Below are 23,992 nucleotides of genomic sequence, written 5' to 3' on the forward strand. Positions count from 1 at the left end.
GTTTTTATTTTATATATTTCATATAGCCTATAATATATGTAGGCCTATATATAGTGAGTTTGTGTAGTGTTGTAGTGTTTTGTGTTGAGTTTTATGATTATGATGTTGTACCTGATGGTCGACAGAATTAATTAACTGGAATAATAAGAGTGATGAAACATTTGTAATCACACTGTGGAGTTTCACATGAGTGACGTTCATATGATACTCTGCCCTTATGCTACTTCCTGTTAGTGTGTGTGTGTGTGTGTGTGTGTGTGTTTGTGTGTGTCATGCCCCCGGGGCCTTGACAGTCATGCTGTGATGGGTCTGTCAGTCATGCTGTGTTTAGGGTAACTCCCACCTCCTCCTGTGGTGGGTGAGGTCTTCTCTTATCTCATCTACAAACACAGTGTGTGTTTGATTTTAGTACTGTCGTGTAGACGATCCCCCGCTCTGCCTCCTTTAAGGTCTGGTCCACACTCTCAACAGTCATAGCGCACAATGGCGACACACACAGTATAACATATAAAGACTAAGTGTTGTTGCTATGGTTTCCTGAGTATTAACTGCACTGTGCTCACTGACAAACTGTTGATCAATGTAGAGTTTTATTATCTGTCAGCCAATCAGAAACATCCTGACAGGTCAGTCTCACTAACTGTACGGTTTTATTTTAGTAAGTTCACAGTCACAATCTATAGAGCCAAAACTCACATGGCTCACAAGCTGATATACTGGAAAAGTTGATCCAGCTGCTGTGACACTGTCTGATGAAGATGGACACAGACACACAAGGGAGTGGCCAAACATGAACATGGTGTTGTGTTGTGTCGTTTCCTGTCATCAACATTTGGTTCCTTATTCACCAACAGCAAAGTTCACTGGGACACATATGAAGAAGGCAGAAGCAGCTGGTACACAACCTAACACTGAACAGACAGACTGTTCCTTTACTCTTACAGAATTTTTATTCAGCTGGACTTTGTCTTAAAGGCTAAAGGATGAAGCTGTGTTTCTCTTATTGTTAATAAACCCCATAGATCATTAATAATAATTAATAATTATTATTAAATTTTCTTTTCTCAGAGTTTGATATAAATATATCTTAAATATCTTAATATATAAAGTGATTAATTTTAGAAAAATTAAATGAAACAGTTTTATAATAAACAGTCTGAACACATTAATGCCTCCTTCTCTCCCACTGACTCCTCCTGTGTCTCACTGACTTTATGTCTCAGTGGCTGTGTGGCCATGAGTCATGTGACCAGTACTGTAAAGGTTAGAAAAGCTGTACTGATGAAAATAAAAATGCTCTGTCAAAATGTAATAACCCTCAGTAATTTATAGGCTATGGGTCCACAAGCCACCTATTAGTGACCTCATCAACACTAGCATCGATGCTAAACTCGTTAGGAGTTGTGCCATTGTTGTTTATGAATAGTTGTCTCTCGCTGTTGTCACACCTGTGATGCCTGTAGCCAGTAGCTCCTCCCTCAGATGCAGATTGGTCAGAGGCACAGTGGGTCAATCTAGTTTGGACTGCGTCAAGTTGGATTCTGTGTGAAATCCAGATGCCTCACAAGATTAAAACCATCATTGTAATAAAAACACAACTGTCCTGCTTTTTATCACAGATAAATATACCCAGAATACATCTGTTACACTACGTCAGACATTTACTGGACCAAAATAGCTTCCTGTGGAGTTCGTGAGGAGTTTACAGCATTTACTGATTCATCAGTTTTATTTCCCTCTGTAGTGAAACCAGAAAGTTAACAATAGAGGTGGAGTGTGTGGATATAAACCTCACTTCACTTCACTGCAGCAGAGGAAACAACAGAGCATAAAAACACTTTAACATGCACACAGTTCTTGAGGGTCCCATCTTCACTTCAGCCTCAGGAAGTTTTTGCCACAGGGGGCAGCAATGAGACATTCAGGCTGCACTTAATACCAAACGCTAAAGGAGACATGAAGGTGAGACAGCAGGTTTCACCTGAAGGACAAGGACAAAACGACATCTGATAAACTGCAGCATGCAGCCTCCTCTCAAAGCTTTGTGATGGGAAGCCTCTAAGACTGGCCCCAACACCATTCAGGAAGGGGCCAGGGGTCCTTCATCTGGTGACAAAGCATTCATGTTGTTTCTGTTCCCACTCTGTTGTTTCACTGCAGGTCAAATGACTGGTTCTCACCTAAACAGACCCTCAGGGAGCACCCAGCGGAACCTGTGCTGCCATGTTCTCTGCAGCTGAACATTTATTTCCCAAAAACTTTTCAGACACTTATTCATCGTTAATTCACCAGTACACTCAGTCCTGCGATAAAAAAAAACAAACAAGTGCTTTCTGTTCTACCTGGAGATGAACTGACTTACACACACAATTCCTCCTCTGCGTCTCCTGGAAAGGTGAGGCCTGTCTGCTGTTAGTCTGCTTATCTCTGAGAAAGCTCCTGACCACACCCTACACCTTAACCTGTTTTTATCCTCGCTGCATGTGTTTAACCATCAGTCTATTGTCCTGGTTCTGAGGCTGTGGGTGTGGTTCCTCCTCACAATTACAGTCATTGACTTTAAGCAAACACAGGCAACAAATCCACCTTAAAACAGAGTGAGCAGGGCAGGAGCACAGGACACTTCAAAGGAGAGGAGAAAATCTTTACTGTCACTGCAGAGGAACAACGAGGTTAGGTTTGCAACTGCTGAACTCGATGCTTCAAAAACAATAAAGAGAGTGAAAACTTTTAATAAGTAACATGCTGTCTTGAGGAATTTTGAATACAATGATAAAAAAGTACCCAGGTCTGACAGCGCTCTGCATGTTTCCTTCAGACTCGGACACATCTCTGCCTCTCAGTAGAGCTGGGGACAGCTGTGATCTATTTGAGTGCTAATACAAGTTAACACACACACAGGGACATGTCTTATCATGTCATAAAACACCGTCACTCAAGCTGCAGCAGAGGTCTGGACTTGTTACTCATTAAACAAGAAGAAACCAATGAGAGAACATGAGACAACACACATGCCTCAGTTGAACTCTATTACCCACAACTATATGGAGGCATAAATAAATCAAGAGCAGTGATCAGTGATCAAGTCTCAACTCTGTGTAGTCTGTCTGAGATTTGTCTGTGTCAAAAAAATAAACAAGATCTACATATAAACTTCAGTCTCTCACTGACTGGTCACAGATACTTCTCACATTTCATCTAAACATGAGCAGATGCACTGCTGAGCCTGCTGGTGGCAGTACAGGGAGGGTTTTTGCCAGGTTGACAGTCTCAAAGAAAACCTTCATTAACAAGTGCAGACACTGTGTTACTAACTCTAATTAGCTACCCTGATTTGGACCCAGCCATCATTCTTTATCACCACTCCCTCTCCAGACACAGTAATGACGTTACTGTTGTGAGCAGCCAGATTTTTCTCTAGGCAGTTGCTCCCAGCTTCATCAGGTAGATGCAGAAGCACATAATCTAGATTTTTCTCTTCACCTTTTGGTGCCTCACTAATACACTTTGTTATAGACTGGGACCTTTTCTGGCTGTTTTATCAGATCTGAGCAATAGAGACATGAGTCCATCTTTGTTAAAGGCAGATATTGAAGTTTAGATGTTGGGATCAGAGTCAGATCTCCACTGGACATGTTGAGTCAGGATCAAGTACATTTACTCAAGTACTTAACTACAGTTTTGAGGTACTTGTACTTCACTTGAGTATTTCCATTCTAAGCTACTTTACACTTCCACTCCTACACTTCAGAGGGAGATATTGTTCTTTCTGCTCCACTACATTTATCTGACAGCTTTAGTTTATAGTTATATACTATATACTACTATTATACTATAGTTATAGCAGCAAGCTTTTAAAATACAACACAGTTAAAGATGAAACCAGAAGTTTCCAACCTGACGTCCGCCAAACAGCAGCGTGGTCAGGTCACAGTTCAGATGTCTGTGAGCTATTAACAGCTTCATCACACACTGAGTCTGAACTTCTCACATGGTTTCACCACAAGAAATCTAATGATGTCATAGATAAAAACACAAAAGGACTTTTACTTTAATACTCTTACTACAGTTTGCTGCTGATACTTATGTACTTTTACTTCAGTAGGATTTTTCAGGCAGGACTTTTACTTGTAATGGAGTATTTTTACTTTTCTGTATTGGTACTTTTACCTCAGTGAAGGATCTGAATACCACCATTTAACTTGTTGAAAAAACAGTCAGTAGGTATTTGAAGGTAGTGATGAGGAGAACAGGGTGTGGTTTCACACAGACACGCATTCCTTCATTTCTGTCGTTGCGAAACATCAAAATTTTCCTAGACAAAGCTGTTCAATGAAAACTCACAATTTTCACAATATCATCAGTAGCATCATCAGGGTGTCACACATTTTCTGACCGAGTTTGAGATGGATGTGGTCAACCCGCCAGTTGAAGTGCATTAATGTATACAACATGTCATTTCCTGTTTCTGATAAGTGGTGCTATGGCTATATATCTATATCTATATCTATATCTATACACACATATACAGCGGCTTCACAGTTTACTTTATCTCTACTGCTCATGCGACGTGGCCTCGGTACACTCAGCCTGTCTTATCTTGTCTGATGGAAACTGTGCTTTCGGTTTTATATTTTTTATTAGTAGGGGAATTATCTGAGTGAGTCAACTGTACAGTCTGTATGTGGGCTGGAAAGAAAAAAAACAATGAACAAAAAAAGGTAAAAAGCACCATAGAGCGGCAGATGGATGATTCTCAGTGGGCTCAGCACTATGACAGACCCTTTCAAAATAAAGGGTCATATCCCATAAATACGTTACCAACTTGGCTTCCTCTCTCTCCTGTAGTTTTGTGCTTCATCGTCTCCTCTGAGAGTCTGGATATGATCCTGCTCAACACCTTCTGCTACCACTTATTATTATACGTCTCACATTATTACCCCGCGTTCTTATGTATATTTTAAACAGATGTACCTGATAGTCACATGATGTGGGTCTCGGACAGTGCACACACTGACACAGGCTGCTGTGAACTCATACAGACATTTAAGTGAAAGTACAAAGCAGCAGACTTCAGCCTCTTCATATCACAGGTTGTTACAAATGGGGCAGGTTGGGACTTGCAGTGACTGATGAGAATGCAGCAACACCTGAATCATCAAAGCGTCCAGTGTTGTACAGCCACACGTTCCTGGGTGTTTCATGAGTCACTGTGAAAATGAAAGCCGCTTCACTGTTTCACTCCCTCCTCTGTAAGACAGTCCAGTGTTAGAGGAGTTGTCTCTATCTGCTGGGCAAGCATGGATATAACAACTTAGTAAAAAATCTGTAATGAAGAGTTTCCTAACTCCTCTGGACACAAGTGTATGTCTGTGTCTCTAAGCACAATATTAGGACTTATATGCTTATATTATACTTATATGCTAATTCTCAACACTTGTCCACGGGAGGCTTTTAAGAAAAAAGTATAATAACAATTACATTAATGACAATAATAATATTAACAATAAAAACATAATAGTGAAAGAAAGAGGGACAATAGATTGTAAAATATTACAAAGACCATAAAAGAAATGGTGTATTCAGAATTAAATACATGAATGCACTATAGAGCAAAGGCAACAGTAAACCAGTGATAGGCTATTCATGTGAACATTGTTGTTTAGATTTTAGCCATTGCTTAAGTCCCCCATTGAAAATGTTACTATTGGTCTCTAGTTTTAAGTTAATAGGCAGGGAGTTCCAAAGTTTAGTCCCCTTTGCAGAGAAAGCAGACTTACCGAAAGAGGTCTTGTACATTGGGACAAGACAATCACCACTGCTGTGGGCTCGTGTGATCGTCCTCTGAGTGCTCTGACACCTAATGGCTAATTTGGAAAACAGTGGTGGCACATAATTATTCAGACAGTTAAAGACCATTTTAATATAACAAAAATTCATGAAATTCTCAAAGCTAAAAAGGTTATATTTTCTTATAATATCACAGTGATGCCATCTCATAGGTTTCTGGTCCATGATTTTTATTGTCTGCTTATAAATTGAACTAAGAGGTTTTAATGTAGTTGGAGAAGCTTGTGACTATGACGTGATGCAATATGACAAATGTGAAAAAATCACTGTGTGCATGTATAGTTTTGCAGTTTGACATGGGAGTGCCTTCCAATAAAACAAAAACAGTTCAGATTTGGTTTGACATTCTTGCAAATGTACTTAACCTGACTGTCAAATTTTAAGTTCTTATCCAAAATGATGCAGAGATCTCATTTACTGGTTCAATTACTTAATTCTTAATCCATACCTCAAATACATAATTTATAGGCCTATTACGTATGGAGAAGCACATAGACACTGTTTTCTTATATAAATACATGTTCTTATATATACAGTATATATACTGTACGTGTATATACTCTATATACTGTATATACAGCAGGGACGGAGTGGGAATATAAATCAGACAAGGACTACAGACTCCTGTCAGAGTTTCCCCCAGTTTCTGAGTGCTGGTCCACCAAAACCCTCACATTTTACAAGAATCATGTAGTAAACAGAGGATAAATTAATTAATGATGATTTATACTACAATATGACATAGAAACAACTCCATATAAATTATATTCACATAATTTTGTAACGTTACAGTGGCTCTGAGCCTCTCTTCTGATTGGCTGACTGTTTTCTTGGTGATCCAATAAAAATATAGCAGATTTCAGGTAAACACTTAAAGGGACCAACTTCTGCAAGGTTGGATGATGGGTCCCGGTGGGCGAGGCTTGGGGCGGGTCTGAGGGCAGTCAAATTCCTGACCATCCACCTTGACCTCCTCACTGCAGCTGCTGGGTGGTGGAAAATTGTGTTTGCCACCACAACATACATACATACATACAAACATATTTCATGTATAAAATCCAGCATCACTCTGAATTTGTTTTCTATCACAATAACTACCCAGGATTCTGCAGGTTATGTCCAAAGAACTGAACCTGTGTGAGAACTTTAATGAAGATAACGTTTGACTTTTTAACATCTTTTATGAAATTGTACACAGATTCTGTATTTACATCTAGGTTCAGATTAAAAAAAGACATGATGGATCTAAACTCAAACACACGTTACATTTCTAACACTACACTGCTGTTGGTCCTTGGAAAATATGCACTGGAGCAACGTGCTGAGAGAAATAACTCACACTTTTAATTAAAAGATGAAACCAGGATGTGACGACATATTTCAAACATTTTCATACAAAGATCTGTAGGTCGCCACACAGCAAAAGGAACATGCTGACCTTTGTTTAAAATGCTGTTTGAAGACGTGGAGACAGACAGAGAAGAACATTCAGTTTTGTCAGTGTCAGTCTGTTCAGCCTTGGGTTCACACAAACATCCCCACAGAGCCACCTCTGCATCACACAACACCACACTGATATCAGCTCGTCCTGACGGCCAACCTCCTGATCGCACCAAGTAAGAACTGACTGGGAAGAGAGAACAACATGGTTTAGGGATCTGTGAAACAATTAGGACTTTCCCCCCTTCTCCTTCTTCTTCTTCTTCTCCTTCCTCTTCTTTTTCTTCTTCTGTGATTTTATCTTGGTCGTTTTTCCTTTGTTGTTGTCCTCGTCACTTCCATTGCTGCTGTCATCCTTCTCTTTGCTCTCCTTCTCTCTGCTGTCCTTGCTGTTTGTGTCTTCCACCTTGACTTTGCCATAGCCTGCGACAGCCTGCTCCTTCACCTCCTCCTTGACCCTGCTGTTTGGAGGTGTCAGTCCCCGTGACACCGTTATGAGCATCCTCTCCTTACTCATCTCCTCTTTCAAGGAGATGTTTCCCTGCCTCGCCCTGTTATTCCTGCGGCTGTCGTCCAGTTTTCCTCCGTGATCTCTCTCCACCCTCCAGTCTTGTTGATAGTCATTTCCGTGGTCTCCTGGGTCTCTACGGTAGCCGTAGTCCCTGTGGTCGCTCCTGTCTGAGGGGTGTGGCTGTCGGCTATTGCTGCTGCGAGCATTGTGTGAGTGTCCTTTGCTGTCTCCAGCATGTTTTTCCATCGGCACTTTCTGCTGAAAAAAAGGGAATAAATAACAATACAATAAAAATGAAGCACTGCCTTGTGGTCGTCTCCCTCCTCCACTCAGACTAGTCTCAGATCACATCCTGTTTATCCAGAGTCAGATCAAATATTAAACGTGTGACACTGACCTTGAACTTTGACCACTCAAGTCTAATCAGTTTGTTTTTGAGTCCAAGTGAACATTTGTACTAAATCTGAAGAAGTTCTGTGAAGGTGTTACTGAGATATCGTGTCCATGAGAAAGAGATGGACGAAGAACCTGAAAACAACATGATTCCAGCTCTAACTGTTGCTGGCGTGGAGGAATAAAAATCAAACTTATTTTGCAACAATCTGAATTATCTGAATTTCCCACGCGACTAATAACGTATTTTATTGATCTATCAATCTATTTATCTATCTAGAAGATAAAGAAACTGGAAAATCTGCTGCTGACTTAAGACTGATAACAACAGCTCTAGAGAACAGATTGTGCTTTTCATAGGGCCTTGTCAGGAATGGAGCTAAAAGCCAATGGTTTTATGAGATGAAAAATTTCATATTTGTTGAAGAATTAATTTTCACAGCAGATTTCATAAAACACTCCTTGTGAGAACAAAGCTATGATATCTTTAAGACTCTACTTGTGCTACACTTGAGCGTATGCCATTATCCTGTGTGTTGTTGCTGTGGTGTTCTCTGAGTCTGTGGCACTCAGCCCCGTCAGTTTCAGCTGAAGACAAAAATCTTTGAAAACAGGTAAAGAGGTTCAGTAGTGTCCTAACACTGTAGAGAAATAGCACATTTGTTGGGAACTATTTTCAGCAGCGGATTAACCCACACTTAGTGACTATATGGCCCTGTTCAGACCTGGTATTAACATGGTCTGGTCATGGTCATGGTCCTTCAGTGTGGTCAGGACACATTCACATTCACACTGCTAAAAGAACGTGGACATGTGTGGTCCAGACCACCTTAGAATGTGGTCTAAGGAAATCAGATCTCACATGTGTCCTAAATGTGTTCACACCTGAACTTAGAGCTGAACATTGTCATCAGATCACTCAGGACGGATGTTAGTACCAGGTCTGAACAGGGCCTGTGTGGTGTGTTAGACTGAGTTAAATAAACTGTGTGTTTGTGTATTCATGGTGATATAGGACACAGTGGAGCTGTGAGGCACCAGGAGGAGGATGTCAGGCTGTTGGTCTTTACTCACACTGTTGGAGGTACTGTGTCGGTGGACAGCTGCATGGTTTTCAGCACAACTCAAATCTCCAATGAACTCCTCACATTTCTGACAGTAAAAGCCAATCACTGGTGTCAAAAAACTCAGTCCTGCAGACGGACAAGAGAGGCAGTGAAGCATGTGTAGTTTTTCAGTAGAAGAAGATAAAGAGCTAAGAGAAAAGGTGCTTTACCATCCTGTTTCAACAACACCTCCACTTCTTTCATCAAAGACCCCATCTTACTGATTCTGGCCTGTTTCTCTCTCTTCCTGTCTTCATCGTCACTTGTCTGGAAAACAAGGTACAGTCTCATTCTTAATGTCTTCACCTTCACACTCACATACTGAGGAGTGGATGACATAGACTGAGGCTCTTCACCTTGTGTTTCTCAGAGCTGTGAGACGTGCTGCTGCTTTCACTCTTGGTCCGTTTCTCCTTTGTCGCTGAAGGAGAGAGAACATGATCCTGTGTTAGTTCACAACAGGTCAGCTTCACTCCTGCAGGGCTCACCAGGTGAAATCTAAGACCTTGTTGATACCACACAAAGTTTAATACCTGTTTGACGCTCGGACCTGCCAAAGGATGACAGCGGTAGACATTATGAGCTAGAATTATTTATTATGTCTCACTTTTCAGTTGTTTCTGCTGTTTTTAACAACAATGACATAATTAATTAAACTGATGTGCCCTGGACAGAAAAGCGGATGGAAGGACTAACCAACTGAAAATGATTCACTTATCTGAGTCTTAACATCCTCCTGTGTCCAGAATCCACTGTCACAACAGCTCACTGTGAGTGAATAGTTGTGTAGTATCCACAATCACATCACAAAAACAAAATCCCTTTTATGACCTCCTTTTTGAAGGAAACTGATTTTCAGGACCTTTAGATTTACTGTTATGAACAAATCCCATAAAAAGACCAAAGTTTTTCATCACTCTCTAACTTTCCTGCTTGGTCTACAGCTGAAACACTCACAAACACAAAATGGCGCAAACATATCATTTCACTTTAAAAGGCTCAGTCATTTCCCCAAACTTCTGAGCTCTGCAGTTCTTAGCCAATGTTACCTGAACAGGTGAGTCTGCAGCACAGAAGTGAGTATTTACAGCTTCCTGATTTTTAAGGGACACAAAATAAACTACAGTTTAACATAATGAAGAAACAGCAGAGGTTGGATCACTTCAGTGTTGCTTTTGGTCTTTTCATGTGATACAGAATACAAAAATACAGAATATCTTCAGCCATTAAGTCAAAAGGTGCAGCTGCAAAACAAAAACAGGTATTTATGTCATGAGAAACTTGTTTAATAGTAGATTTATGAAATCACTTTGACACACAACGATTAACATATGTTGAAAACTACACGTACTGCACATATTTAAACAGTGCAGTTCAAACTTCATCCACATTGAAGAAACCAGTTGATCACTGTGTGTATTTGTGGTTAGTGAATATAAAATATAAAATAGAAATGCTGCACAAAATGAATGATGCAGGTGAATCGGGTTCTCACCTTTGATCAGAGACTGTAAAGATTCCAGTGCGTGCCTCACGTTTGGGTTATTCACTGCTGCCACGGCCAGGCTTGCTGCTGTTGGGTCAGAAGCAGGAAGTGTAGGAGACAGTTGCTTCTCCTCCTTATGCCCCTGCATTTTCACCATGATCTCACTGATGTCTGCTGTGCCCAGACTTTTTAATATGCTCTTGATCTTCTCACACTCACTGCTGTCCAGATTGGCAGAGGCTAGGCTTGAGGAGCTCATTTGAAGGGGTTGCTTCAGATCGAGCTGATCTCCAGAGCTGCTGAATGTGGACTTGGTCTGATGCTGTTGAATGCACAAAGCAGGAACCCCCGTTTCTTGTGGTGTGGGATGTTTTCCAATCTGGGAAAATGCATCAAAAAGGTTGGAAGAGGATTTGTTGTCTTGTTTTCCTCCAGTGTCTTCACTCCCATACAAGAATGATTCTTCATCATCGAGCTCATCAGCTCTCTGGACTGTGGAGTCCTCTTGACTTTGTACTTGCAGCCAAGAGAAATCACTGCCCACTCTGTCATGGGGAAGGAGCACGCTGTCGCTCTCCAGTGATGCTGAGTTCTCCTGACTGTCAGGTTGTTGATGTCTGTACTCATCTGCCACACTCTGCACTTTTTTGCTTTCATCAGAGGCCTGGACAGAAGCAAACACATCACAACAAACACTTAAACACATGCAAGCTCCTGTTGGAGTGCTGCTGAAATGTTTAGTGAAATGATGAGTTACAGTCTCTGAATGAATAACTGCCTGTGTTCACCCATCTATTTAATAACCACAACAACCTATGAGGCAACCTGCTGCTCTTTGTGGCCCAGACATGCTGAACTCATGAGACTGATGAAAATGGCTTTGGTGTGACCTTGGCACACCCAAACAGACCATCTTCCAGAATCACTTGTTGTAGAGATTTCTGCTGATAAGCCACTGAAATGAGACACTCTGAAGAATGAATGATGAGGAGTTCTACCTGAATAGTGAGGATGGCGTCTTTAAGGGTGGGCAACCGCTCGTCCAGTTCCTTGCTGTTCATGACCAGCTTCAGTCCCTCTAAAAGACTTTTCCCTGTCCTGTTGTTACTGCTGACACTGCTGCTGCAGCTGTTGCTGGGGCTCCTCTTTCTCTTTTTGTCTTTAGCACCACTCTTTTCACTGCTGCTACTGTGTGACCTGGACCTCCTGACCCGGCTCTTGCTCCGTGCATGACTTTTCTTCTTGCTTCGGCTTGGGCTACGACTCATACTGCGAGGTGTGCTGTTGTTTCTTGCCCTGCTTTTGCTTCTAGCTCGACTCTTGCCACGAACACGACTTTTGCTCCGTCCTCTGCTTCGGCTGCGTACTCGGCTTCTGCTTCTCACACGGCTCTTGGCTCGTGATCTCCCACGGCTCCTGCCACGGCTCTTGCCACGGCTTCTGCCACAACTTCTGCTTCGACTACGACTTTTGCTCCTAGTAACAAGTTTCTGGAACTCAGGGTCTGATTTTACTGCATCTTTTAGGACATTAGCTGACTTAAAAGCATCAGCAAAATTATAAGCCATGTTCCCTTTCAGATAGTCTGGGAGAGGCTTGTTAGCTGCAATGCATCTCAAGAATTCCTCACCAGCTCGGTCACTGAAAATAAACAGGCACATGTTTTCATACACCAGTAAACACAACAAGTACATTACAGCAAGCTTAGACTTAAATAAAATCAAATACTTTGTCAACACATATACCTGTTGTCTGGGAGATGATGGTCCACAAGAGTGGGATTCCACTGTGGGACCTGAAGGTGCGGTGGTTCTGCATGAGGGACGACCTGCTGGCTGCCTCCCAAAGCAATCACTGTACTACGGTCTATGGAGAAGCTGCTACAGTGGGGCTGAGAGTATTCAGAGTTCATGTTATAGTGCTGTACACGACAGAACTGCAGTAGCATTTTTTGGCAATTTTACTGTGTGGTTCACGTTATGAATATATTAAAAAGGGTTGCACAAAGCTAATACTTACAAATTTACTAGACATTTACTAAGTGATCAAATTAGCAACAGTTTAAATAGTCTGAGTCTGTTACATCACAGATAATGTAAAATGGGTTTTACAATTTCCCGAGGAGTCATATCACAGCTTGTCGTCAATTATATCCACCACTGATGCTCAATGACAAGAGACAAGACACCATGATGCAACAAGATCACAGCAGCCACAGTGTCAACATGTGGACGCTACAACCCACGAGTACTCAGTGGTCATTACTGCATTATTACTACATTATTACATCAGTATTCAGTGGTCATTGCTGCATTATTGCTGCATTATTACATCAGTATGCAGTGGTCATTACATTACTACATCAGTACTCAGTGGTCATCACTTCATAATTACATGAGTACACTGTAGTCATTACTACATGAGTACTCAGGGGTTATTACTACATGATTATAGAGTACTCAGTAGTCATTACTACATTATTACCTGAGCACTATGTAGTCATTACTGCATTACCATATGAGTACTTGGTAGTCATTACTACTTTACCACCTGAGTACTTGGTAATTAATACATTAATATATGAGGAATGAGTAATCATTAGAGCATTATTACATGAGTAGGCCTACTTGGAAGTCATTACTGCGTTATTATCCAAGTATGCAGTAGTTAATAGTAAATTACTACCTGAGCACTCAGAAGTCATAAATACATTACATGAGTATTCATTAGTTATTACTATTATATGAATACTTAGTAGTCATTACTACATCATCACATGAGCACTCAGGGGTTGTCCCTACATTATCATATGAGTAATCCTCAGCTATTACTATCACAGCACTAAGTATTATTGCCTGAGCACTGTGTACTCATTACTACATTACCATACGAGTACTTGGTAGTCATTACTGCATTATTACACGAGTACTAAGTAGTTACTACTACATTATCACATGAGTACTCAATAGTTATTACTATTACATAAACATTCAGTAGTCATTACACTATTACACGAGTACTCAGTTGTCATTACTACACTATTACATGAGGACTGAGTTGTCATTACTACATTATTACATGAGCACTCAGTGCTCATGGGTTGGACCACAACCCTTTTTACACTTAATATTGATCTCAACTACACACCTGTGAAGTTTCACCATTGTGACACCATTGTGGTGACATTTGTCCACAGACAGACAGAGACATTCCTAAGTACTCAAAACCACATGTGTGGTAGTTTTGGCTACAGTAGGTGTTTCCAGGACCACATTTTGCCATGACCACACACACTCACAAGGTGATAACAATACCAGCCCTGCTGTCACAGCTGGTAATAATCAGGATCCCTGGGCCAATGCTTTTGCACTGGCCTACTGAAACTAATGTCCCAGCTTGTGTGAAATTCATTCCTGAAGAGTGAGAATGAGTTGAAAATGTCTACGTGTCTACAGAAAGTGACAGGAGAGGGAATCATGTGTCAGGCAGCCAAGAATTACCATTACTATTCTCATCACAGGGTTTTGATGAGGAGCTCAAAAAGATGCTACCAGCCACAGTAAAATTATTCCACAGTCTGTGACATGAGTATGTTTGATAAACAAGCTGCACACATGTGGGATATTTAGCTTTTATGAGCTTACAGTTGTATGAAATAGTTTGGCCATCACTGGGCAAATTACATATCTTGCTGATTTTATAATGGAAAGGAGTAAATGCAACAACTAAGAGCTTCAGCCACTGTTGCATTTACATTACAAGAGGTTATAATAGGTCCTCTGAGGAGCTACTTCCTCAGGATAGACTAGATGCTACAGTGGCTCGCTATCGGAAAGGGATAAGACAGTCTGAGCAGGCTGTAGCTAGCTGGTTAGCATGCCAACTTCAGTAGAAGAAAAGACACAATGGGTTTATTGTACATGTCCATATTACAATGACAATGAAAACATGATGTATTGGTCAAGAGAGCAGAGAGAGTAAGAGAGACAAGAGTCAACCAGAGTCATTTAGCAAACAATTTCTGTGGACAGATGACGTTCATACTGAGCTCTTGAGCCACAACCACCACATGTGTGTTTGGAGAAAAAGGAAGGAGCATTTGTGAAAAACAACTGTAAAGCATAAGGGTGGAAATATTCTGTTTTTGGGTGCAAAATGGCACAGGAAACACAGAGACAGCCACCAAATATCAGCAGATTCTGGAGGCAGATGCCTGCAGTCAAGAAAGTGACAGTGAAAAAAGGCTGACTTCTACAGCAGGACAGTCATCCACAGCAGACCTCAAAATCCACCACAAATACCATTTTACACCATAATTTGATGTAGAAGTGTCAGGGCTTCTGTGTGAGATGCTGCCATCAGTGTTTGTGTGTTTTCGAAACTTATTTCAGGGATGTGCTCACTTTTTAATCTCCGAGCTCAGTGCAGCTGTGGTTTTAATGGTGCAACAGCACCGTGCTGGACAGGTGACAGGTGTGTCTACAGTGACTCTACTCTGAAAAATGCTACAGTGGGAAAAGGGGTGAAAGTGAATAGGTTGCCCTGGGTGTTGTGTTTACATCAATGCCGATTGGAGCCACAGTTGATTAGTACCTGCGTCTACTGCAGAGTCATGTGACCCGGGTGTGAATGCAGATTGTTCCCTTTTCCACTGATGACGCTCAAAGTAATGCTTTTGACACAACCTTTCACAGTCCCTTGATCTGAACGTCACTGAAAATCTATGGGTAGATCTTAAACATAAATCTAATCTAAAATTAGCTTAATATGATGTCAGATGCAGTACACATTCAAATAACAAGTCCTTCATAAAATCGATGCTATTTTTTGTTGCGTGTTGTCAGTGGAATTTAACCACCATCTCACTGTGTGTATTGTTGATAAGGCAAGTACGCAAACTGTATGCAAACTAATAATTTCAGGATGACTTCATTGATAACTGTTTAATCCAACAAACCTTCAATTCTTGTTTCACAGCTCTTCTCAGACACACAAGCTTAATTAATCTTTTTTTATATATATATATTTTTGGGGCATTTTTTTTTTTTTGCCTTCATTGACAGGACAGTGGAGAGTGACAGGAAAGGGGCAGAGAGAGAGGGGGAATGACGAGAGTCGGGCCGGTCGGGAGTCGAACCGGCACTCGCCTGCTGATGTGGTACGCGCCCTAACCACTCTGCCATCGGGCCGCTCCAGCTTAATTAATCTGAATCTTACAAAGACTTTTATCAAGCAGGTGTATATAAGAATTTAACTGTTACTGTATAGATTTCTACTGGACACAGGTCAGAGGTTTTCACTGAAGGTTTTGGTTCACACCACCATCAAGTGTTAATGGATTATTGGTGCTTAAATGATATCCATTCTTTTATTCATCTGGTGATACTGAGCGAAGACAAGCAACATGAGGACATTTATCTTGTCTAATTACTGAAGAGGCGACAATTCCATGCAATCATTGTTTACACTGTCATTAACTACGATAGAAAGTGAGGATGACACTAAGCGAAAGGTCAACAGTGCAAAAAGCTTTGGTAGATGTGTTTTGCCAAGAAACTTTTTGAAGTTGTTTTCACTCTCCAACCCTTGATACTTGAGGAAACACAAACAGCCCAAGCTCACCAGTCACGGCTGTCTCCACATAGTATCTTTATAAACACTGGAGCCCTGATGTGTTCTTGTACTGCTGAGGTGGTCCACAGCAGCTATGATGGAGCTATGGAAGCAACTAGCAGGGTGTGTAGCTATGCTGTAACCCCTTAAACATAACAGCCTATCCATCTTATGGGTGTACTTGCCAGGGAATGGTACCTCCTTTAATCATACATCACACTTTTCCAAACTTGATAATCTATACAAGGGCTGCACGGTGGTGCAGATGTTAGAGTTGTCGCATCACAGGAAGAATGTTCTGGGTTTGAACCCCGGGGCCTTTCTGTGTGGAGTTTGCATGTTCTCCCTGTGTCTACATCGGTTCCCTCCGGATTCTCCGGCGCCCTCCCACAGTCCAAAGACATGCACATTAGGTTAACTGATGGCTCTAAATTAGTTGTGAATGAGAGCGTGAATGGTTGTTTGTTTCTATATTTCAGCCCTGAGATTGGCTCCAGCTCCCTGCGACCCAGTTTGGACAAGTGGTATAGATAATGGATGGATATGATGATAAACAAAAACAGTGTGTATTTTATTACACAGTAGTGTCAGAATGTGCAGCATGTTGATGTTGTTGAGACCAAGAACCACAGTAAAGATGGAAATGGACCAGCTTAGAAAAAGACAGGAAACAGGATTTCTTTAAACTTTCTCATGTATTTTGTACGTTGTTCCCTCTATGAGATACAACAAAACACAAGAAGATATTTCCATAGGTTAATACATATACAGCAGTTTAAATGAAGTGATATATGTATACCATGTATATGAGACATGAAATGATGTGATTGGCTTCATCTCTCATTACTGTCAGTAAAAATATTTGATCAACATTCATGTTCTGTTCAGAAAACAATGGCATCAGAGCAAATGACACAAAACTTGTTCAAAGCACCTTAATTGATAAGAGCCACAACCTTTAGTAGAGATCACATTACAATCTCATTATGAACAGTACATATCAATATAATCATTCACTGTGTCTAACTGACCTTTATTTCAAGTTGGTAACTGCCCTCTATGTGAATGTGGTGTTTAAACAACACATCAATACTACATCCACACCAGTGGCCCTGTGCTGTAAAGCCCATTAAATGAGCCTCAGTGTTTCAATAAGATGAGATCAAGAAATACATGAATTAAGTTGATCATGTGAAATATTTCCAAGTATTTTAAACCAAAGTGGTCAAAAGTGCTGGACTGACAGACAGACATAACCATCCTTGAGACCCAGTCACACAAGCATCTATAATGTGGAATTTCTGTTCACAGAAATTTTACCATCTACAGCAGTTTATCATCTGGCCCTGGAAATAGTTGCTATGTTATCAGCTTCTAGAAAACCACATTTTACAAAGACGTATAAATACATTTCACTCTGCAACTTCCTGGTCTAACAGGGCCTTTAGAGTCATGCAGCTGCTGGCTCAAAAAAAAAAAAAGAAACTACTGATACTACATGATACTTCTGGCCTTTGTAGAGCTACACTGAAACTGCATCTAGACTTCAACACTGACCATCACATCCTATTACATAGACTGGTTTAAATCATATGTATCAGCGCAGTCTCAGTTTGTAATGTTAATGATGAATACACCACGCATGCAACAGACACAGAGCCTCACAGGATTCTATGTCTAGACACATTCTATTCACCTTACATATCCTTCCTTTAGGCAATCTTATTAGGAAACACTCCATATACTGCTATTGTTATGCAGATGACACCCAATTATATTTATCAGTGAAGCCAGGTGAGGTTAGCTAAATGTCAACCTTACCTCGAGGACATAAAGACCTGGATGACCAATGCCAGCAGACAGAACTGAAGTTATTATACTGTATTATTATTATATATCTAATGACGTAGTTCCTGTAGATGGCACTGCCCTGGATTCAAGTTATCTTTGGTCACATGTTCAGATGTCCTTTAAATGCCACAAAACAAACCTCAGCACCTTGTCTTCCAGAGACGTATCAAATTCATTAAATAGAACATGTTGATGTTAACAAAATAAAACAAATGTAAATACACACAAGTATATTCCTGTACAGTCTGAAGATACCATCACTTTCTTGAAGTATTTCCTTCTGACTTACTTTCTATACTTTCACACCACTACATTTACATTCATCTGTTTGGCAGAAGCTTTGTCCAGAGTGATGTCTGAATCCACATCAGAGTAAATCAATGTTGTAGTTTCTTCTGTGCATCAACAAGTTCCTTCCCCTTTTTCCAGCTATGAGGATGCTGCAAACACCTTTCTGCATGGTCAAGTGACTCTGCCAAGTCTTGACTCCTTTATATTTTTCACTGCAAAATGAAGAACACTGCCTGTTATTTTGTAGAAATGATGATAATGTAATGCATATTGTAATGAATCTAATATCTGGTCAGTAATGTATAACAAACAAAAAACAGCAAAAACTTAACTTTACAATATCAGTGCACAAGTTATAACTACTCATATTAGAAAGTATTGGACAACATTACAGTTCAGAGCTATGTAATTATATATGGCAGGGAAAAAGAATGGCACACAAACTACCTGGTCTCTTTTTCATTAAAACATACAAGGATTGCTTCTGCTGACTTACCTATGTTGATCTAAAGTAAGTACATCAACCGCTGTGGCCAATGAAAGTAGCTGTTCCGTGCTGTGATCACAAATCTGATGGCACCTTCTGTCGTCGACGGAAATTACCATTCCAGTATGGCTGTCAGGGAAATGGGAGGTTTGTAGAGAGCAAGTGGACGGTAGCTGGGATGCACTGACAAAGTCACATGTATAAGAAAGGTTCTGTGGTCTGACAGGACCACCTCTCGACCAGAGCTCCAAACAGGACTCTATATTTGTAGCCACTGTTTTACATGCCATGTAAGTATAATTTTACTAATAATTCGCCACATTCAGCTCTTTTCATCAAACAGATTGGGCTATATTTTGTGTCCTAATCTGTGTCCTGCCATGGATGAGAAATCTTTAATTGAACCATGTCAAGGAAGTCCTGGCCCAGCTCTTAGCCTGTGGTTGCAGTGATGGCATTTCAAATCAGTGCAGCCATCAGCCCAAGAACGTCACAAACAAATCAGCTGATCTGTATCGCTCAGAGAAAGCAGCAACTCGACACACATTCGACCATGGACACATCCACAGCTGTGAGCTGCTGTCAGCAGAGACTCCTGTCTGCTGTGTTGTTCCAACCTCTTCACTGACGAACCTGAGAATTATCAATTATATGAGTTTCACCTCTCTGTCTGTTCATCTGCTCACTCTCACTTCATTATGTTCGATTTCTCTCTCCTTTACTCTCTCGCTCAGTCTCTCTCTTTTTTCAATAGGTTGGTTAAATTACATTTAAATATCATTATCATTGCATTAATTTCTATTCCTGGTAACAATGCCAGTTCACCAGCAGCATCTGACCAAGAGGTCACATTCATTGTATGTTTTCAATTAATGAATGAATTTGTGTCCTTTATTTGTGTACTTTGTATTTGTGTGCTGTGACTTGTCATGTTTTCTGTTTTCTGTTACCTGCCTATGCCTATGGTCTACGGATGTAAATTAGCATTCTTTCTATAATCTGGCATGTTTACATCATGTATTTTGTACTAATGTTCAATAAAATGCATTGTTCCTATCAAATAAAAACCCAAATACATTCTTTTAACAATTCTTTCCAAAAGAACCACACCATCTGATCAAATAAATAGTGGACAACCCCCCTGGCTCTACTAGTACTCTACTCTACCTTTGATTTGAGGGTAGAAATATTTTTACACTTCTCATAATAAGCGAACAGATCTAAAGCTGTTTTATGTTGCTGCTTCATTGTAGAGCAGAGCTGAAGTCAACCCATTGGCTCTCTCTCTTTTTCTCTCTCTCTCTCCCCCTCTTTTTTCTGTCTCTCTCCCTCCCCCCTTCTTTTTTGTCTCTCTTTTTCTGCCTCTCCCTTTCTCTTTTTCTGTCTCTCTCTCCCTCTCACTTTTTCCTTCTCTCTCTGCCCCCGTCTCTCCCTCCCTCTTTTTCTGTCTCTCTCTCTCTTTCTTTTTGTCTCTCTATCTGGTGACGGTGGTATTGGGGTCATGCTGTTGTCGTCACTGCTCTACAGTCGATGTCTCTGTTCATCGCTTCTCTCCATGCCCTAATAAATGTATAATCTTTAAGTTTGTTCTGGTTTTTAAATTCTATTGTGATGGAGTTGAGTTAGAAAATCAAATGCTGTTAAACAGTCTTTGTCTCATTATCATAAAAATGTAAATCAAAATGATGGATTTTTTTTCTACAGTGTCCATCAAAATGACAGATAGTGAGAAAGTCTAACACAACCTCTGGTGTGACCCAGGTCAGTTGACATATTCACAGGCCTCCTGCCATCATATTTGTCTCAAAAATGAGAGACAGAGTAGGAAGAACATCAAGTTAGCTCTAGACTCACAGCTTCCCATTCAGCACTTAAGGGAAACTTACATTACAGTGCTGAGTGACCAAACCTCTGGTTTTTTTTGCTCCTCATTCTGTTGCTTAGTCTATTGATAAAAATGCAAAAAAAGGGAGATTTCACTTTTTCCCCCCCACACCTCATCCACATTGGACCAGGTCTCTTTCAAAAACCACTAAACTGAGACCGGTCAAATCTAGAGTAGATTATGACAGCCAGAGAATCTTTAAAACAGTTAATTTATTCTTTTTGTGAATATGCAGAAAAGTGTGGTCCACTGGCTGCTCTCTCCTCTCATTAAGGGGACACTGACTGTTTCATTTTCATCCCATAACTACAGCTTATATATACTGTATATACTATGTGACCATTCTTCATTAGAGGATCTTTGTCCAGCTAATTTGAGCTACCAACCAGTTATAGTATGAAAGAATGAAAAATATGTGGAAACTGTGTTTCAGGGATAAAATAAACACTGTACCTTAAGTTAAGAGTCTGTGAAACCAGTGTTCACAGTCTGAGTGAAACACATACAAACCAATCTCATTTAGAGTAAGAATAAACAGGGCAGTGCATGTCAGGAATCTACTGGTATAAAGACTATGTTGTGAATATGTTATTCAAACCACATCAGAGGTTAGCTGTAAATATCGTAATCTAAAAATTAAAAGTTATTTGCCAGTAAGGGTAGAAGCATCTTAATCCTCTCTTACTAACACACACTAGACTAGTTGGTCTTTCTTCAGAATTGGCCCAGTTCACAGTTTCTTCAAAGTCCGGATGCTTTTGATAATACGGTGATATTGGTCTTAACTCATGAGTGTGTTCTGAACCTTACGTGACGTGTCTTAATGAATCTTAACCTTCTCTGGGTTAATCTGGTCCAGATTTTAGTGGTCTAAGTCTAGTGGTTTTTGACCTAGACCTGGTCCTAGGTGGTCTAGACATGAAAAAAAAGCAGTAAAATCTCCATTCTTTGTATTTTCACAGTAAAATAAAAATTTCACAAACGTGAGGTTCACAAAGTGTTAATGTTTTACCTCATATATCTGACACAGATTCAAACCGAGGATCAGTCACTCAGCTTTGAGTTTAGTTTCTCTTAACTTATCCATAACCCACGGAATCGTAAACTTCAGCGTAGATTAGTTTCTTATGGAAAATACATATAAGACAATGTGCTGTTTACTCCTCGGGCATAACATGTAGCTACATGTGTAACTAACTACTGCTCACATTGGTCTATGATATTTGCGTTATGCTAGTTAGCCCCTCATCTTCATCATGAAACCAAGCCTGTCAGCCTGTTGGGTACGTACGCTGATGAAATGCCCTCTTGCTGGTCTGTGGTGGAGAAAGTCCGGTGATGAGGCCGATGGCGGTCCGCAAGGACCAGGGGGCAAGTGTCCAGGAGGAGGGATACCACAGGACCCCCCGAGTCTGAAAGGAGGGCCATGGGAGGGTGGAGGTCCGAACGGCGGCGGGCCGTGTGGAGGTTTACCTGGGCGGTACATGGTCGTGTTCAAGTGGGCATGCTAACCCCAGTATCACCGCGGGAAGAGACCTAATGAAGGGGAAAGTATTTCCAAGCAAATGTGCTATTTCATTTCACACAAGTCTGGTTCCACTGAGCGCAACGGTCGTTTCTGCCGCCGGAAAAGGAAGTGACATAGAAAAACATCCGGAGGATTAGATTCAAAATAAAAGTCTACGTTTCTTCAGCAGTTCAAACCACAGAGACAGAACACGCTCCCTGAGTAAGTCTCTGAAGCTTATAAAGGACGATAAGAAAGCCCTCAAGTTATTTGTTTACTTGATTTATTTAATTTAACCTTAAATAAGACCCTTTTCTCTCTTTCTTTTTATGTAATGTACTTTTTTAAAATTGTACTTTATTTAATATGCTTATGCTCAACCTCGATGAGTTATATTTTTGCTCTGTGAATAACGAAAAGTGCCTTGTTTGTTTGTATCTTTATATGTTTATAAATATGAAAAAAATGAGGTTTTACAGCCGCCTGCATCCACTGAGATGTTTTACTGTTGGATTTATGTATGTCTGGAAATCCTCACGTTTTGCTCAACAGACCAGTTCTCATTAGAAAATCCAATAAGAATCTTGGGCCCTGCCCACTTCCATCACAGTCAGGTTCAGTCCTGGTCCTGTTAGTCCACTCTCTAGACCCCTGTCATCATGTCCCAATGAGCACGTTTTATTGACAGACAAGATGTGTTTGGCTTATACTTTGTGACAACTGGATTTACCAGATTTAACACTATACAGCACAGAAACACAGTTACTGTATATCAGCTCTTTGTTTCTTTGGTTCCCTCCACCCAGTCTAAAGACATCAGAATGACAGACTGCTACTTAGGAGGTCTGACATTGTCTTTACTAGTTCATATTTATAGTACAGGACCAGAACTGCTGCACATGTTACTGGATCCTGCAGTCTGTGAAAATGTGGATATATCCTGTATATCTACTCTTGATAAAAGTCACTTCCACATTTTTATTTCTCTAACACATCAACATCAGAGCTACAGGCCACAGTTGGAGTGATATACTTCATACGTCATATGCTCACATGCTTCTCACCATTCTATCCCCTACCTGCTCCACCCAGGTCTTTAACACCATCTTTATTGGGTATGTGTGTCCATGCCCTCTGACATTCAACCATCAACTGTCTAACAGCTGTTTTCACTGTAAACAAAGGGGTCTCAGGCGAACTGGAGATGATTTTACAGCCTCAGTACATCAGCTTCAGCTTGTTGGTGAGCTTCCTTTCTTTCATACCCCATTATACCCTATCAACACCCTGCTGAGTCTTTCAGTACTTAAACATTATATAACCTCACCTTTCCCTGGTTCATGCAGCACTTTAGTTAAATCTCCCATAGCGAATATTACACTCAGCTCATTAGAGTATGATGCTTTTTTTCCAGTGCCTCCATGTTTTCAGTCAGTTTTCTCCCTGCTCTTTCCTACCTCCTCACTCCAGTTATTAGAACTGTATCATAACTCTGCTCTCTTTATTCGTTACTGCACTATCACTATTTCTAATTATCCCACAAATTTCTCCCTGTAGTAAGTGGATTATTTA

At 40.6% G+C, this 23,992-nt stretch overlaps 1 protein-coding gene across 2 annotated transcripts; it reads right to left on the bottom strand.

Moving 5' to 3' along the window:
- Positions 1 to 6,963: 6,963 nt before the first annotated feature.
- LOC139623375 (micronuclear linker histone polyprotein) lies at positions 6,964 to 22,642 on the bottom strand. Of its 2 annotated transcripts, none has more exons than XM_071481583.1 (8): positions 22,205 to 22,642; positions 12,532 to 12,677; positions 11,785 to 12,427; positions 10,796 to 11,450; positions 9,657 to 9,721; positions 9,471 to 9,567; positions 9,269 to 9,387; positions 6,964 to 8,059 (listed from the first exon to the last, which is right to left on the bottom strand). In XM_071481583.1, the coding sequence occupies exons 1-8, from the start codon at positions 22,397 to 22,399 to the stop codon at positions 7,520 to 7,522; spliced, it is 2,460 nt and encodes an 819-aa protein (XP_071337684.1). In that variant the 5' UTR covers positions 22,400 to 22,642; the 3' UTR covers positions 6,964 to 7,519. The 2 variants fall into 2 exon arrangements, with proteins under 2 accessions (XP_071337684.1, XP_071337685.1); XM_071481584.1 differs by having other exon boundaries at positions 6,964 to 8,056; positions 22,205 to 22,640.
- Positions 22,643 to 23,992: the final 1,350 nt, after the last annotated feature.

This window comes from Trachinotus anak, unplaced genomic scaffold (genome assembly GCF_046630095.1).
Source record: "Trachinotus anak isolate AG129_WGS33_773 ecotype Australia unplaced genomic scaffold, CSIRO_AGI_Tana_v1 ptg000007l, whole genome shotgun sequence".
NCBI classification, from domain to species: domain Eukaryota; kingdom Metazoa; phylum Chordata; class Actinopteri; order Carangiformes; family Carangidae; genus Trachinotus; species Trachinotus anak.